This window comes from Gymnoscopelus microlampas (assembly GCF_963454915.1).
Source record: "Gymnoscopelus microlampas genome assembly, chromosome: 15".
NCBI classification, from domain to species: domain Eukaryota; kingdom Metazoa; phylum Chordata; class Actinopteri; order Myctophiformes; family Myctophidae; genus Gymnoscopelus; species Gymnoscopelus microlampas.
This window is the reverse complement of record NC_139952.1, coordinates 36,324,336-36,343,272: the sequence shown is the minus strand read 5'-3', so window position 1 is coordinate 36,343,272 and position 18,937 is coordinate 36,324,336. Positions and strand designations below refer to the sequence as shown.

At 41.2% G+C, this 18,937-nt stretch overlaps 1 protein-coding gene across 1 annotated transcript; it reads left to right on the top strand.

Moving 5' to 3' along the window:
- Positions 1-504: 504 nt before the first annotated feature.
- Positions 505-17,907, top strand: LOC311061123 (tubulin beta chain). The gene is made up of 7 exons (XM_084079663.1): positions 505-673; positions 6,516-6,624; positions 9,817-9,927; positions 11,099-11,343; positions 13,314-13,981; positions 16,000-17,152; positions 17,594-17,907. Exons 1-6 carry the CDS (start codon positions 617-619, stop codon positions 16,142-16,144), a joined length of 1,335 nt encoding a protein of 444 aa, XP_083935789.1. The 5' UTR covers positions 505-616; the 3' UTR covers positions 16,145-17,152; positions 17,594-17,907.
- The last annotated feature ends 1,030 nt before the right edge of the window (positions 17,908-18,937 follow it).

Below are 18,937 nucleotides of genomic sequence, written 5' to 3'. Positions count from 1 at the left end.
TCAGCAGCGCAGCCTTCTCATGGCTGCGTGATCCAGACCAGCGTTGCCAGATTTTGAGAGAGAAATAAGCAAAACCCAAATTAAGCCACATAAGCACTTTATACATATTGCTGTTTGAAAATATATTATATTTGATATTTTCAAACAAATATTTTTGAATATTTTCAAAACATTTTAACAACACAAATCTGGTACGGGGGGGGGGGGGGGGGGGGGGTCAAATATGTTCAGGTTGGGGGTCCGAGGACAAATAGGCCTACATATTAACCTGAGGGTCCTTGACATGAAAATGTTTAAACAACATTAGGAAACAAGCCCAAATAAGCAACTACACTTTACAAACAAGCCAAAAAAAACTCAATCCACGACTGAACTACCGATATTTACAAGCAACTTTACAGAAAAACAAGCCCAAAGTCGCTTATAATAAACAGACATGGCAACGCTAATATAGACCTATATAAAGTTTTGTCCCGCCTCTTTCACTTGGCAGACAGTCAATCAGCCAGTCAGTCAGTAGCTGTGTGAGTCTGTAAACTGGTCAGTTTAGTCAGTAGGTCAGTATTATCCACATCATCTCTCAAAACTAACTTTTCTGCAACACTATTTATCCACAATGAGGGAAATCGTCCACATCCAAGCCGGTCAGTGCGGCAACCAGATTGGTGCAAAGGTAAGATGCAGTCCAAAACATTTAAAGTTTATTAAAAAAAGACGAATATACTGTAGCCTATTTGCAAAATAACTTGTGCACAGTGCACTGATTTGGTTTTATATTGTTGACTTTAAATATTTGTCTGTCTTAAAAGTTGCAACCAATTGTTTTCCTTTCCTTATGAACTGTTACAAGCAAACTAGCCAAACTTCTCTCTGGGCTCGAATTCAGAAAAAAAAACACAAATTGTTTTTTTTAACAATAAATTATGTGAATTAATGGTCCATTGTTTTGAAATAACGGTTCTAGAAAGTGATGGGTTTGCCAAGCACTCTGCAAGGCTGCCTGACCTGAGGGATGACATAGAAATCTAAATGAACATATTTTTCTATATTTTATGAGAACATTGCCATTCTCAACTTTGCTGCAAGGCTATTTGTTTCCATCTCTGAGGGAAAGAAAGAAATGCCTCTCAGCATCTGTGGAAATCAAAAGATTTCATCCTGAATTAAGCTAGCCTACAGGAGAATAGACTGTTGTGTCTAGAGGGACCAATACTGTGTTAGGTATAGCCTATTCCTTGTTTTTTGTTTAAACTATAAGTAGGCTACACACAGCTGTTGGATTTGTATCTACACATAATATCTAACTTGCTGACTAGAACATTGTGTTGAGGACTGACCATGAAGAAGATGAATAGTGAACTCATTGAACCATTCCTAATGAACTTGGTCTTAGAGACACTGCTTGGCCGGCCTGTGTCTCTGAGAATAAGTCTTTGTTACTACAGAGAAAGTGTGAAAGAAAGAAAAGTCGGGAAATTTGCTGAGACAGAGGAGAGGAACGCAGAAACTGTGTCTATAGGGGCGTCTGGGTGGGTGGGAGGGAGAGGGAGAAAGATAACAAGAGACTAGTGTCTGGCATGAAAACACAGATGAGCTAATTTAAATGGCCAGTAACATATGGAGTGAGTCAGACTGAACTCAGTAGTGTGCGCTGACAACAAGTGTATTAATGACATTAAGCAAGTGTGATGTCACCCCCTCTGAGTTTTAGCAATGGATTAACTGAATGAATTCAGCCTTTAATTCCTTCACTTCCCAGCAACACATAATTGGGTCCATGGTCATTAAGTTCATAGATTTATTGTGCTCTTGAGTAGATCAGATTGTTAATTTTGTTATTTATTTATTCCAGAAAGTTATATATTTGTATTTATAATCTGTTATTGTCAGTGTGACAGTGGCTGTGGCCTGACCCCTGTGTAGCCTACTATCTAAAATGTGCTTTGTGTCACTAAAAATAACATATTTTCAGTGCAACAAAGTATTATCTAGAGTTTAGGCTTTAGTGTAAGAACAATGTAATCTCACTGTAACTCATATTCAAGGTAAACAAAATATGTGGTGCATTTTATACACAAGGGACAGGGACATTTCATACTCAACATGTCATGAACATGTTTGTTTGTTTGTTTGTTTGTTTGTTTGTTTGTTTGTTTGTTTGTTTGTTTGATTGATTGATTGATTGATTGATTGATTGATTGATTGATTGATTGATTGATTGATTGATTGATTGATTGAATACTTTATTAGAAGTTTGCAGAAAAAAACAAAAGGTAGCGAGGTCAGGGCTGAATAAAAGATCTTTCTCACCCACCCACCCACCCATCCATCTCTCTCTCTATCTTGGTCTCTCTTGCTCCTTCCCTTTGTTTTTGACTCATTCACTTCTCAAATATACAGTATGTCTTTCTTTCTTTCTTTTTTTCTTTTTCTCTCCCTCTCATACTTGCAGAACTTCTCTCTCTCTAGCTCTACCCTTCACACAGACGTTCTTTCTCTACTGCAGGCGGTGTACACAGAAGCACGTACATACACTTTCTTACTCCTTGGCAGAGATTAGGGCCAGTTGATTGAGTTAGTCTGACAGTTAGTGCTCTCGTTTTTAACAAGACTGGCATTAATGTTTCTCCCTGTTGACACAGGGCCAACTGTCTCACCTCAAAAGCTAACGTTTTAACCTGGATTCAATGAGGGAAACACAGCTGTAGTAAGCAGTCTTGTGACTGAAATGACACTGATTTAATTCCTTGGAAAATTTCAAGTTCAAGTCTGAGTCCCCAAGTGTTAGATTAGCAAAAAAAAGTATATATTTTCCTCAACTTTCTCGATTAAACATTCTTATTTAAATGCCCTTTCCTTTCCTCAAGAAAGTCAAGGAAATAAAAGAGGTGAGGTGTTGTTCATGGGACTTTCATGTGACCTGCCATCAGCTAAAGAAGGACCTGTGTAATCTGCACAGATTCAGACCGACTTGGTTTCGCTGCTCTATAAATTGACTTAAGAGTCGATTAAGTAAAGTCAACTCTTGTTGGGCAATTTCAGTAGCGAGGAACTAAAATAAATGTTGAAATACAGCGGAGGTAAAAATGCGTCCAATAAACGATTGAAACAATAGAAAGTATTAGAGCATAATATAAGAGGTTAGAAGAGAATATAGTACCAGAATATTACACATTGTTACTCTTCTGATGTGTATTATTGTGTAATAACATGTATACAGATTAAGTCATTACTTATCAGTGATTGTTTATTTTATTTGATGTTGACATCACTATACTATTGACACTGCAACAATCTTGTGCCTGTTGCACCAGGTGCATTCTATTTAGTGTATGGATAGCAAAAACGAATTCGCACTCGCAGCACCTACAGAGAAAGAAAGAGGGGCAGCCAAACAATGTCCATAAAGTTGTATTATGTGTGAGTGTTGGTTCCCTTTTAGCCCTGACTTAATAAAAGTCATTAATATTGTGTTGAATTTCAGCTATGTGGGTTTCCAGTTCCATCCAGAGAAGACTGATGCTGTGGCCACAAAGCAACAGGCTACAATTTCATTTTCAGTGACATGAAGATACAAACTGACGCTCGACCCTTGTCGCTGCGTGACAGGCGTGGTGCGTTGCAAAAACAAGACAGCGCTCCAATGACGTAGTGTCAATCCATCAAACAAAAACAATCCATCATATGTTTTTGTTTCACCATCCCTTCTCTCTCCCCACAATTCCTGCCGTGTTCCGTAAAAGGAAGAAAAAACAATTCTCGCTGCTAACCACCAGTTCCCTATGCTATTTCACTTTACCTTTTTAATTTGAGCAGTGCGGCTTGAGCAACACTTCAACCATGAATCAGCAGCACTGTGCTGGCCACATTCTGTCATTTTGTAGCTTTTGTCGTCGCTAGTGTGAACACAGCATCTTATCTCAGGTACCATGTGTAAATAATATGTAGATAATGTGTTATTTGTTTTTATCTTGTTTGATCTCCTTCTTCCCTTTCTTTCTTCTATGGAAATAACGATACTATGCGAACTATGCACAAAAACGAATTTCACCCACTTCTTTACTTCTGTAAACCTGAGATGTGACAATAAAGCTGATTCTGAGAGTCACTTCTGGTTTAACCCTTATTTATACATTTTTTTAAAAATCAAAAAATTGCATAAATAGCCAGTCTACAAGTTCACAAGAAGACGTATCATGATGCTTGTAGATCTTATTTTCTTTGCTATTTTGGACAAATGTCAACATGCCCAAAATAGGGATGCCAGGTTGAAAGTGAGGATGGGCCTATACATGTGTTTAATTAATGAGTAGTACTACTTGTGAGTCATACATGCAGAAGGTTAAATGGATAAACTGCTACATATGTAGTACAGAGTTGTTTCAGGGGTTCTTACATCAGCAGCTGTTCAGGCTCTGTGATCTGGGCCCAAACTTACTTGGATCCTTGTCATTACGCACAACTCATCCATTTCCAGTTGTACAGGTCCCTGCATGTTTGGCCTTTCCCCACACACACACACACACACACACACACACACACACACACACACACACACACACACACACACAAATAGCCTATTATTTACACATACCTGGAATTCGTCCTCTTTATTAAACCCATTCTAACTATTAAGAGTCACTAATGAACAGCACCCGGGAAACAGTTATGCTGCGTTCACACTGTTGGCGACAAAAGCTACAAAACCACCAAGCGTGGCCAGCTATATTTGCTGCCGAGTCGCCGTTGAAGTGTTGCTCAAGCCACACTGTGTAAATGAAAAGGATAGGGTTAAATAGCACAGGGCACTGGTTAAGAGCAAGAATGAGTTTTTCTTCTATTTTAGGAACAGAGCAGGAATTGTGGCCAAGAGAGAAGGGGAGTGGACTTAGTCAAACAAATACATAATGAATGAATGAATGACGCTTCACTGCGTCATTGGAGTGCATTGGAGTTGAAGCCAGCTGATCTGATTTGTAGCACATCACGGCCGCCATGCAGTGACAAGTGTCAAGCATCGGTTTTGCTGGCTTTCATTGGAAATTACTTGTAGCCTATTGCTTTGTCGGCACTAGTGTGAATGCAGCTTAGGGCTTCAGTGTCTTGCTCAAGACATATATACAGTACTTGGCCGGGCCTGGACCTGAGATCTGACTGCAGACATTCGTCGTTGTACTTTCTGAGCCACTGCAGCTCCCACAAGTCAGTCAGCAGTGGTGTTAAGTAACCAAGTAAATTTACTCAAGTACTAGCCTGGCATGACCAGACTAATATCACTGTGTAGATATTAGTCTGGAATCTCTGTGTGGAACCTGCATTTCCGAGGGGCAAATAAAAAAAATGCATCTGGTGATAAACCCGCCCCATATTTGCATACTGGGCCCTGATTGGTCCCTCACAACTTTGGAGGGAGAGAAATAAAATCTCTATTGAGAGGGGCCAGACCTAATCTGCCAAGGGCAATTTTTTTTTTTGCAATGGCAGATTTGTCTAGAACCAGGCTACTCAAGTACTGTACTTAAGTACAATTTTGAGGTACTTTTACTTCTACTCCACTACACCTCAGAGGCAAATATTGTACTTTTACTCCACTACAATTATTTGAAAACTTTAGTTACTGGTTACTTTGCAGATATAAATTATTATATTATAAAACATTCATTAACCATTTTAACCAAAATAGCCGATCTACAAGCTCACAACACGTCGCATCACGTTTTTTTTCCCCTCCACTGTCAGTCAGTCATACAGTACAATTCAGTCAAATGGTGATTAGTTACAGTAAAATACTCTCCTTCACAGTCAAATATATTTAAGGGAAAAAAATGTTGTTCAGGCGACAAACTTTAGAACTTCACAACTCTGCGTCTTGTGACCACAGAAGGGTAATTAGATATCAGTTTGCTTGGCCCTGGAAGAGAGAGAGAGAGAAAGAAAGAGGCTGATTGTGAGCCAGCAGTGTTTTCAGCTGTTCTCCCCATGAGTGAAGTGACCTTCTTCCACTTTAAAAGTCCCAGCTTTCCCTGAGTGAACATTTCTAAACATAGACTATGAAGATGTTCCAGAAATCTCGCCTGAATACATTAGTCACATTATATTCTATGTATGGTTTCTATATCGTGGTTTGTCTGTTGCGTCTCTGTATTTGCGTCTGTGCTAATGTGCACTTTGAGCTAAGTCAAACAGCCCCACCAAGTGGGAATTCAGTTCTTAAATTAAGTCTTCATGAAGGATAGAATTATACTCTGCCTGCTCAGTGGAACCGAGGTTATGTAACAGTAATGCATTCATTTACACATCAGTCTGTGAGATATAGATTGGTTTGTGTTGTAACTTCAATACAACATGTGTTAGTCTTTAATGCATCCGAGTAAAGCACTCTCTGTTGATGCTGTGTATTGATCTCTCACTCTCTCTCTTTCTCGATTTTCTTTTGGGTGCATAGTAACACTACATGACCTTGGTGTGACTGTGTGTGCATGTGTTCCTGTGTGTGTGTGTGTGTGTGTATGCAGTTCTGGGAGGTGATCAGTGATGAACATGGTATCGACCCGACGGGCACCTACCATGGAGACAGTGACCTACAGCTGGACAGGATCAGTGTGTACTACAACGAGGCCACAGGTAAATCCAACCTCGTAATAAATCATGTATAATTCATGTGTTCATCCTCAGACACTTTCATATAAAAAAAGGTAAGTATTTGCGGAATGTGCTACTCCCCATTGAGAATGTAGTAGTTAAGGTGCTTACTTCTGTATTGAGCATTGCTCTATACATACTCCAAATGGCATAGAATCAACCCCTGCCTCTTTCTTACTTTATCCATCTTAATGAGCGGGGAAAAAATCCTTTAAAAAAAGAAAAAGATTAAGCTGATTTGTCCAGGCTTTTATACTTCATTCAACAGTATAGTGGTGAGAGAGTGGATAGAGAGAGGAAGAGACATGTCAACCCATGATACCAGTCACAATGAGGTCCATGCTGTATTTTTTAGCCGCTAGATACCTCAAAATGTAATGAATCACCCTTAACCATTTTAGGGACCCTGTGATGTAGCCTCTAACACCACCCTTAAGGCCAAATTATACTTGCTGCATCTGATCATATGATATACATTTTATCACTGACTCATGTCTGCGAGGACATCCGCATGCATCCCAGATTTTGTGACAGCATATTCTTTTATGCGCTCAAAACCATGACGAAAGAAAAATAGATGCTCAGCTTAACCATATTGTGTCGCACTGCGACACGTTGTACTTGTGATCTTATTGTAGCCTGGAAACCAGATGAATCTTCCTGTGCAAAAAAGACCATATGGGGTTTAAGTGGTCAAGGAGTAGGTTGAGAGGAGATCCGTTGCTATTATATTATGTGACAATCAAGGGCCTGAAATTGAAGTGATGTTCGTTGGCAGGTTTGTTAAAAAAAAGTCTTATCGAAGCTTTATTAGCATCTGTACTTCAGAGTGTAACAGGAATGCACAGATAAGATTGACGCAAGATAGAGTACAACTAGGGCAGTAGACCTCTTTTCACAATGGCCTCTTGCCATAGCAGTCCTTCAGTTGTCACTTGTATTGAGTGCAGCCCGTGCTCTTGCTCTTGCTCTTGAATGCTTGTCCACCACCTGCAGACACCAAATTGTTGCATAATCACAACCACGTTGCATCCGCTGTCCACGGACCCTCGAGGTACACAGATGCAGCAAGTATAATCAGATAGACCAAGATATCAACTTTGCACGCGAGATACTGTATCTCATAATCTAACAGACAGATTGCAGGAAGAACCGTACCGATTTTGGCGACCCCATGGTCTTTCCTCTCGTGCCTCCTTCAGTGGATATTGTACAATATATGTTGTCCTTCCCCCATTCTGCAATTATATATTGGTGCTGTCTGGCAGAAACCTTGCATCTCCATAATTCTTCTTTTTTTTGTAAATGAATGCCCCACTTCATCGTATGAAAAGTGGCAAAAATAGCCGATCTACAAGCTCAGTTGTGAGTTTATAGATATGATTGTAGAACAAGGTGAAACTGAAAGTGGTTAAGTGTGGGTTTTATAAATATTGAACAGATAAAAAGTATTAACAAGAGCTTCTGAGACATTCTGACTTTTTTTTTTCCATTTCCTGAAAAGTAACTATTTTCCGCCCAACAGCGAGGATATATCGTCTCTGTCGGGTGGAAACCAAAAAAAATCCTTTCATCAAGTTCAGAAGTAGCAGATCTGCTACTTTTTATGCTTTTGTATGACGCTGTAGTTAGTATGATCATGTAGGTCCAGGACATTCATTTTCGATTTTTTTTTTTTGGGGGGGGGGGGGCTTTTATGCATTTATTTATTGGACAGTAGACTGACAGGAAATGGGGAGTGACACGCAGCAAAGGCCGTCGGGAATGGGACTCGAACCCACGACAAGCTGTCAGGCTGGACCACCACGCCGCGGCCCAGGCCACTGTAAGAGGTTTCTGCCCTGTCAGCAATGACCTAGTCTTGTTACTTCCTGAATCGTCAGGGCACCACACTACTGGTGTACAAGTAAAGCGATATCTAATTCTTCTTTACAGTCATGAGACATACAGTAGCCTACATACAGAGGAATGCCCTTAAATCCCATTTACAAGGTTGGTGTCCCTCTCCTTAAATAGCTCTGGTGTGAAAGAGGGTATTTAGCTGTGAACAGGTACCCTTCTATGAAGGTATAATCACTGTGGAACCATGTCCTCTATCATCTATGTGCACATTTCATGCTCCACTTCTCATCCACTCCTCCGCTGTGTCGCCCGAGTGTGTGTGTGTGTGTGTGTGTGTGTGTGTGTGTGTGCGTGCCTGCCTGCCTGCCTGTGTGTGCGCCCGTGCATGTGTCCACCAAAAGGCAAGGTACTTTGGAATAGAATGATTAAGCACATGAACCCCTATTCTGACATGTCATAATAGGCGAAAAGATTTTTGTCGAAGAGATTTTGTGTAGAGGGGAAAAAAGGATTTAAATTTTTTGTTACTTTTTTAATTACTCTTTTTCACTAATAGCTTTGCTGTTTTCTCACCACATCTCCCATCTGTTCAGCATTTAAATACTCTTGGGAAGGAAATATAGATTAGACTTTAGGATGAGGTATTGAGAAAATAAATGTTTTAAGATGGAAATCAAAAAGTATCTGTAAAAGTTGATCTGAAAATATCGATCCTGCTACCCAAAATGAGAGAAAATATGTCTTATAATTTTTGCATCAGATTTGCCCACCAAAAGGTAAGCGCCAGTAACCACTTTTTGTAGTTTTAAAAAGGTCATGGCTGCGGTTTAAAAACAAACAAAAGTATACCAATTCTACTATACGATATATTATCTATTTCTGTATCAACCTTTGTCCTTATTTGCCGATAGGTACCGGTAATTTCTCCCGGTTTCCACATCTGGGCAACTGTGTTCTATAGTATTGCAGCAGGGATCTTTGCTGTATTTTATGTTACACTCCATCTAGGGGTCATATGCAGAAACTGCATTTATAATCTTGCTGTTATAGAATAAAGAATGAACACTTAATTATATAATTTATTTAAATGGATCTTTAGTTTAGGTTCACTTCCCTACCTATAGTGTGTGTAATACATTCTGTGATTGATTATTTCAATGTATTTCTATGTTGTTGTTGTTGTTGTTTCTATGTTCTATGTTGTTTTGTTTATTAAGCCTGTGTGTGTGTGTGTGTGTGTGTGTGTGTGTGTGTGTGTGTGTGTGTGTGTGTGTGTGTGTGTGTGTGTGTGTGTGCGTGTGTGCGTGTGCGTGTGCGCGTGTGTGCGTGCAGGTGGCAAGTATGTGCCCCGAGCCATCCTGGTGGACCTGGAGCCAGGTACCATGGACTCAGTCCGCTCTGGACCCTTTGGACAGATCTTCAGACCTGACAACTTTGTCTTCGGTAAGGAGGGGTTAGGACACAAAGACAGACAGCAAGACAGGTGGCTGGATATACAGATACATGGACAAACACACAAGAGGCAGATGAATCCAACGAAAAAGACAGGCAGAGATGAATGGAACTCATACCCATGTCCGTGTGGAATAGACCCCCTTAACCACTTTCAACCTGGCATTCCTATTTTGAGCATATGATTATAGGTGAAAAATTCTCGAAATTCTCAAAAACAGCGAATATTTTTAGAGAATTAACCACCCGAACTCTAGCATTCCTGTTCTGGGCATGTCATAATATGCGAACAATTGGCGGAAATAGACAAATGAATTTGGTGTAGAGGGAGAAAATGAGGGCCAATGATGGACTCCTGGGGGACCCTGGGTTGGTCAAGTGATTAAAGGTATGGTTAAGTGATATTGTTTTGTAAAAGTATGTGTTAAATTGCTCTATATTCTGATAGTACTCATCGCTATAGAGTGTTTGTTCAGTAACAGGAGTTTCCATGTCTCTCCTGCTCTTTAGTAAATAGAAAATACATTTTCAGGTCGAGATACCTATTTTATCCAATCGGGAGAGAGAACTTGCACAGAATACAGATTAAACAAGTGAAATTGGAAGTGATCGCACTAAGAAATTACCAGACACAATTGGAACTGGAACACTATAAAAAATTAAGCTGTCAACAAACACTCTATAGATTATTGTGCTTTAACCTTTGAACAAAAACATATCACTTAGGCCTACCCTACCTTTAAAGGGATAGTTCACCCCAAAAAATCTATCATTTACACACCCCATGAAGCCTTGAATTCATGGAGACTTTTGGGTTTTTGTCACATTCCTAAGCCACTAATTTGATGACCGGCGGAAAGATGCTAATGTCTCCTACCAGAGCCGCCGCCGGTCATCAAATTATTGTCTTAGGAATGTGACAAAAACAAACAAATCTCCATGAATTCAAGTCTCCATGGGGTGCGTAATTCATAGGAAAAAAGTAATTTTGGGGGTGAACTATCCATTTAACCCAGGCTGTATCTCTGCCAGTCACCACCAACTGAGTGACACAGGCACGGTGATTTTCCAGCCCCTGTAGCGTTTGTCCCATCATGTTGTGCCAGGCGACCCACCCTGCCGGTACCCCGGGAAAGTAACCGCTCCTCTTCCTTCCCGCCAGGCCAAAGCGGGGCGGGCAACAACTGGGCCAAAGGTCACTACACGGAAGGGGCGGAGCTGGTGGACTCGGTGCTGGACGTGGTGAGGAAGGAGGCTGAGAGCTGCGAGTGCCTCCAGGGCTTCCAGCTCACACACTCCCTGGGTGGCGGCACCGGCTCGGGCATGGGAACCCTGCTCATCAGCAAGATCCGCGAAGAGTACCCCGACAGGATCATGAACACGTTCAGCGTGGTGCCTTCTCCTAAGGTAAGGAATATCATGTATGTATGTACTGTATGTGTGTGTGTGTGTGTGTGTGTGTGTGTGTGTGTGTGTGTGTGTGTGTGTGTGTGTGTGTGTGTGTGTGTGTGTGTGTGTGTGTGTGTGTGTGTGTGTGTGTGTGTGTGTGTGTGTGTGTGTGTGTGTGTGTGTGTGTGTGTACTGTATGTAGATCGAAGTAATCCAGCACACACCAGGAATGTTCAGATCAACTTTTCATGCCTGCGACAACCTAGGCCAAGAGGAATTATGTTGTCTGTCCGTCCGTCCGTCCGTCCGTCCGTCTGTCTGTCCCAACACTGAATGCAACATCTCAGGAATGCCTTGAGGGAATTTCATGACATTTGGCACAAAAGTCCACTTGGAGTCAAGGATGAAATGATTAATGAAGTAGGTGGTCAAGGGTCAAAGGTGAAGGTCTTCATTCACTATGAGTCTGGACAGACACGGATGAGTGTTGGCAGAGGCATACAACTGCAATGCAGTACTTCTGGTTTAATTTTAATTCAGATAGTTGTATAACATAATTGGAACAAACTATACATTTTGCATCTTGGCATGCTCGGGTTTGCTGAGCAAGCAAGGAACGCCAGCAGTGAACCTGAGGAAGCCAGGATGCAAAATGCATTGTTCGCTCCAATTATATTGTACGACTATCTGAAGTAAATAAATAATAATCCGATCTGAACACTCCCGGTGTGCACTGGCATGCAGTGATCTTGAATACTGTATCGTTCCTGCTCTAGCTGCAGCCTAGAAGTAGTACGGTTGTGCGAGTGCTGTTAGCAACTTTGTAGATTTTGCTGGAGTGCATGTATGGATTTATTCACACAGTAAAATCCTTTTTGTTAATCTAACTGTGACTGTAACAGGCAAGGGTCTTTCTGAAAGTTAAAATGAGTTCAACTGTCACTCAGGATTTTGCAGTGCAGGTGTGTGCTGTAGATAGGAAAAGCTGGAGGTTCCTACGTGAAAGTGTTTTTAAAGTCATGTTATGATGCATCGTGTTCTTTCACGGAAACTCTGAAGTAGCATGGATGCCAGTGGTGTAAAGTAACTAAGTACATTTACTCAAGTACTGTAGTACAATGTTGAGGTATTTCTCTTCTGGAGTATTTCCAATTTTCAGTACTTTTACTTCTACTCCACTACATCTCAGAGGCAAATATTATACTTTTACTCCACTACAATTATTTGACCACTTTAGTTAATCGTTACTTTGTAGATTTTGATTATTATTACAAAATATAGGCTACATGACCCACTTCAGCTCTGTATACATTTCGGCTTCAGACTCTTTTAAACGTTGGCTGGCGTCAGAGAGAGGACTGCTTTGTGGTTACTGTGATGGAATGATTCAACCTTGTTTCTCAAAAACACAGTTCATCAATATATGAAAGGCACCTTCTCTGATGACAGTTGTGGGCTTTTTCAATTATAGGGCATGTGTTTTGAATTAATGTCACAGACGCATATGACTATTAAATCTTAAGCGAGAAGGCAGAAGACATTACACCAATTTGAATGCAAATCCCCCCTTAGTTCAATCAATCATAAACCACTTTGCTCTTAGCTTTACTCACACGATGCGACGCATTTAGAACTTGTAGATCTGCTATTTTCAAAAGATTTTAATACATTTTATACATTTGAAAACTTGTGAAATGGGACATTCTGCATAATGAGTACTTTCTACTTTTGGCATTTAAGTACTTTTGATACCAATCCTTTTGTACTTTTACTCAAGTAAATTTTGATTTCCAGACTTTTACTTGTAGCAGAGTATTTCTACATTGCAGTATTGACACTTTTACTTAAGTAAACAATTTGAGTACTTTTTCCACCACTGTCTTTCACTGACAATTAGTAATTTTCACAGAGGTTGCTCTGTGAAAAAACTGTGTTATGACTTAGTGTAAATTAGGCACATGTCTCTGTCTCTCTGTCTGTCTGTCCAGGTGTCTGACACCGTGGTGGAGCCGTACAACGCCACGCTGTCCGTCCACCAGCTGGTGGAGAACACGGACGAGACGTACTGCATCGACAACGAGGCGCTGTACGACATCTGCTTCCGCACGCTCAAGCTGACCACGCCCACGTACGGCGACCTCAACCACCTGGTCTCGGCCACCATGAGCGGCGTGACCACCTGCCTGCGCTTCCCCGGGCAGCTCAACGCCGACCTGCGGAAGCTGGCCGTCAACATGGTGCCTTTCCCCCGCCTGCACTTCTTCATGCCGGGCTTCGCCCCGCTCACCAGCAGGGGGAGCCAGCAGTACCGGGCGCTGACGGTGCCCGAGCTCACCCAGCAGGTGTTTGACGCCAAGAACATGATGGCCGCCTGCGACCCGCGCCACGGCCGCTACCTGACGGTGGCGGCCGTGTTCCGCGGCCGCATGTCCATGAAGGAGGTGGACGAGCAGATGCTCAACGTGCAGAACAAGAACAGCAGCTACTTTGTCGAGTGGATCCCCAACAACGTCAAGACGGCCGTGTGCGACATCCCGCCACGCGGCCTCAAGATGGCCGTCACCTTCATCGGAAACAGCACGGCCATCCAGGAGCTGTTCAAGCGCATCTCAGAGCAGTTCACTGCCATGTTCCGTCGCAAGGCCTTCCTCCACTGGTATGTAACTCAGATACCCTTTTTAGCCGCATGCGCTAGCGAGCGGCTCTGTAAACAGCACTAGTCCTAGTCGAGTGAAAAGTGTCGACACCTGAGTGTCATTGGCTGTCCTGGCTGTCCATCACACTTCCCCCCTTTTAAGACCCCCTTTTAAGCCAATGGGGAGACGAAAATGTAATGGACACGTTAGTCAACGAATTAGACGAGACGAAAATGTTAGGGCGGGACGAATGGAGAAGAGATCCAATCAGAATTACTCTTTTTGAGGGACTAGTTGGGAAGGGATCCAATCAGAACGATCCTCATTGTTAAGTTAGGTTGAACCACCCGGAAGCAGACCATATTAGGGGCCAGCATGGACGAACACACATCACAACAAGGCAACGCACAGAGTTACACAGCAGAGAGAGAGAGAAAGGGAGACGGCCAGCCAGGAGGGTTAGCCTAAATGCTAGCATGCTTCATTAGGTCACCAGACATGTCAACCCAAGACAGCTCGACCCGGACCTGTCGACCCGCTTGGACCCGACAACTCGACCCAAATTCGACCCGGACCGCGCGCGCGAGAGAGAGAGAGAGAGAGAGAGAGAGAGAGAGAGAGAGAGAGAGAGAGAGAGAGAGAGAGAGAGAGAGAGAGAGAGAGAGAGAGAGAGAGAGAGAGAGAGAGAGAGAGACAGACAGACAGACAGACAGACAGACAGACAGACAGACAGACAGACAGACAGACAGACAGACAGACAGACAGACAGACAGACAGACAGACAGACAGACAGACAGACAGACAGAGGGGGAGAGAGACATAATAATAATAATATGTACATTGATTTACCAAAGAATTATTATTTGTCTGTCAGGGTGAAACAAGCCCAAAGGCTTTCAAGCTAGCACAGCCATTGAGATAGACACCTCCTTACCTCAAGCCCTATTGTCTTCTTGATGTGATAAGGCTTTCAAGCACAGCCATTAGACACCTCCTTACCTCAGCTCTAAATCCTTACAGTGTGTCTATTACCCACACGGGGTCGGACTGGCAAGAGCGGACAGCGAGGTCTAGCCTGGTCTCCTTTCTCTTTTTTATTCCCCCATTTTTTTTTATATAACTATTTTTGATAGTTTGATAGTATGACTGAAATAGTGCACATTCGATCAGACTCAGCCTTTTTGTAATATACTACTATTTTTGACCTTTTTTTCAATCATTGAAATTGTTTCACACTGCCCTGTTTTGTCAAATAAAATAACAGTTACTTTAATTCATTTCACCTCTTGTGTTGTGTTTAATGATGGCAACTAGTGTAGATCTGCTACTTTCAAATGATTTTAGAGGAGAGGAGGACAAAACAGGCTTACAATATGTACTCTTAAATATACTATAACACTTCTTAAAAAAAAGTATGCAACTGGGGGAGCATGCTTACAATATTTACTCTTAAGTCTTAAATATACTATAAATATACTCAGGACCTCCCTCACCGTCACCTTGTACCTTGTACTCTACTACCCTCTAGGGGTTACACAGAGCTACTACTTCAGACAACCAGACCCGGTCGATCTGGGTCGAGCTGTCTCAAAATCGCGGCTGGTCGAGCTGTCTTGGGTCGACATGTCTGGTGACCCTTCATTAGACCTAGTTTGGCTATTAAGTTATTATTTGCCCATGTTCACACTGACTTCAATCTCAGCTATTGTTGGGAAGACCCGTGTGGTGTCACAAAATGTTGCCACCACTTATATAAAAAACATTCAAGCGTTAATCTGCGACGCTAAGGCTAATGTTGCCAGGTTTGGCGAGAGAAACAAGCAATCCAAAAAACATAAGTAATCAGGTGTATGAAAAGATTGGGGCCAAAAAAGCCTGCCCCATGCGGCTTTATTATGACTTAGGTCATTCTTGTTTTGTTATTTTGCTATGATGATGCTTTTATTTTCTTACCACTTTTGTTCCAAAAAATCTTTGAAAGACAACGGGTTAGGGTTTTTCTTTTTGCAAACATTCACTAGCAACTCCACTCTTCCAGGTACACGGGCGAGGGCATGGACGAGATGGAGTTCACAGAGGCGGAGAGCAACATGAACGACCTGGTGTCGGAGTATCAGCAGTACCAGGACGCCACTGCAGAGGAAGAAGGAGAGTTTGAGGAGGAGGCAGAGGAGGACGCCTAAAAGAACAACGCCGCAAAACAAAGCGAAAAAAGAAAAAAAACTCTTTAAATGTGGGGTGATTCACAGAAAACAACACAAAAAATGAGAAAAAAATAAATCAAGCTAAAATGTGAAACAAAGGAATGTCGCAGGAAGGATGAAGAGTGGGGGAGAGGGGTGACGGGAGGGAGTGCGGTGGTTGTAGGGGACAGTATTACAAGAGAGGAGATGATGACTGGGAGGAAAGAAATTACATGACCAAATAAATGTGCCACAGTTTGTAGTTTATTGTTTTATAATATAGATGTGTGTTCTATTAGTGCTATGTTCTTAACTTTTAGTAAATGGGGTCGGGGGGGTAAGGACAGGACTTAGTCCCTGCATTTTATCAAACCCAGCTTTAGACTTTAAAAACGGCCGATGGGTGAGCGCAGGTGTGACATTGAGGGTCAAGTGCACTGGGTGCAGCACATCACAGGCATTTCATTGCCTGCGGTAATTTAATTCCTTTCTTCTGCACACGCTGGTCTAAAAGGATGAATCTGAAAGAAAGAACAGTGGGCGACACAGGAGTGGGATTAATCCCAGAGCTAAATTTGACAAATACGATATCAGAGTTGGAGAGAACCTGTCTGAGTAAAGCTAAGAGCAAAGTGGTTTATGATTGATTGAACTAAGGGGGTGATTTGCATTCAAATAGGTGTAATGTCTTCTGCCTTCTCGCTTCAGATTTAATAGTCATATATGCGTCCGTGACACTTATTCAAAACACATGCCCTATAATTCCCACAACTGTCATCAGAGAAGGTGACTTTCATATATTGATGAACTGTGTTTTTGAGAAACAAGGTTGAATCATTACATCACAGTCAGTAACCACAAAAGCAGTCCTCTCTCTGACGCCAGCCAACGTTTAGAAGAGGCTTAAGCTGAATTTCGCCCAAACCATGTTGCTGTCTTGAGATGACAGTATTTTCCCCCCATAGTAGGAGGAAAATCCTACCATTTAATTGACTGCCGTGTAGGGGTGTGCCGATATATCGTCCCGCGATATATCGCGATACGTTTTCGCGACGATATGTATCGTTTTGGAAAAAAAAATATCGTTTTTAAAAAAATAAAAAAAAGTTTTTTTTTTTTTTTTTTTTTTTTACAATCATAATAATCAGGCATGCAAACGTCCCCGAAGTGAAAAGAGTGACAACATGTTTTTTTTTTCGGGTCAGGTGTCATACTATTTGGATTCAAAACGGCTATTGTAGCTGAAAAGCTACAAGTTTGCATGTCTGAATAATGCAAAAACAGAATTATTTGTTTGCATTTTCTTTTTTTCTCCTCCATATATTTTCATAATAAAAAAAGTGCGTATCGTATCGTATCGAAATCGTATCGAAGTTGTGAGTCAAATATCGTATCGTATCGTTTCGTGAAATTAGTGTATCGGCACACCCCTACTGCCGTGTACTGTAGCTTCCAGGGCCCGAAATATATAAAGCTGTATCTCAGCATATGGCAGTTTACACAGCTGGAAAACATGGCAAGAGAATTATACATTTGCCACATTCTGTCTCATTCCAGTGATTCCACCATGAGAGTTTTGAATTTCTACGAGTTGCTTTCCGCTAAATGTTTACACTCTGAGCCACTACAGTATGCATCCTCCCGTCTATGTGTCTATTAAGTATGTGTATTTTCTCTATCGTAATCTAATCTTTTTTTTAAATCTTTATATCTTTGACTTGGGGTCTTAGTGAAAGTGAAATGTTTGGGAGAAATAAAATGGTATTTGTAGAAAAATGTCTCCATCATTTGTCATCATTAGCAGAAGATGTAGATTATTAGCCTGTTTACTGCCTCTCTGCATATTCATAATGCAATACCAGAAAGTAATTAAGCCATTACTGATACCACTTCAATATATCTATGTATAAGAAAAGGATAATATGCAAACATTCAGGTAAACAATAGCAGCACATATAGATCAAATGGCAATTGACATAAATGTGTAAAAGATAAACAATAAAAGACAATACATAAATAAAACTAGAATACACATACACAAAAATAAACATTTAGGGAAAAAAATATGTTTCAATAGCTTATACCGGTACATTTGTTGTGATGTTGCACATGATTTGTTGTCAGCTTGTACTGTATATCTGCTATTTTCAGCAAAGAGATTTGGTGTAGAGGGGAAAAGGGAGGGGACCACTAAGTACCCTGTCAATGAAGTAGGCTATAAAGGGTTTAAGTGGTTTAGCATAATGAAATTAATAAAATGTTCAAGAGCGCCATCATCTGGACTATCACAGTAACAGATACCTAAGATTTAAAAAGTAGAAAGAGTCAGCAGCTTCAAAGAAGTGAGACTCTGTCCAAACATTTGGGGATATCTCAGTAAAAACAAAATAGGTGAGAAAATCAGAAAATGATGATTGCAAAAGGTACAAGAACATTAATGTCTGTAAATGTAGCAAAAAGACAATTAGCAGGGTGCATCTTGTGTAAAATATTGAAATGCCTATCTATCTTTACTAATACTTGTTTTAACAGTTTTTATGAATGTTTTACAGAGCCATACCCTTCTCCAGTTTACTGTATGTTCTCAATTTGAAATCTCCAGAAACAGTTGCCTGTAGGAACAGTTTTCTTCCTCTGAAACATTTGGTGAATATTCTTATTGCTACACTGTATATCTTAGTTAGTTTAATTCCAACTGAAATGGGTGTGTTATATTATTCTCAGCATGTCTTCAAAAGTTTAATTCATCAATTTAACAGCATGAAAGGAATTACTATAGCCTACTTTGTACAG

Coding starts and splice junctions, on each gene's coding strand:
- LOC311061123 (XM_084079663.1), top strand. CDS start 617: ATGAGGGAAATCGTCCACATCCAAGCCGGTCAGTGCGGCAACCAGATT. Junction 674..6,515: donor GCAACCAGATTGGTGCAAAG/GTAAGATGCAGT, acceptor GTGTGTATGCAG/TTCTGGGAGGTGATCAGTGA. Junction 9,928..11,098: donor ACCTGACAACTTTGTCTTCG/GTAAGGAGGGGT, acceptor CCTTCCCGCCAG/GCCAAAGCGGGGCGGGCAAC.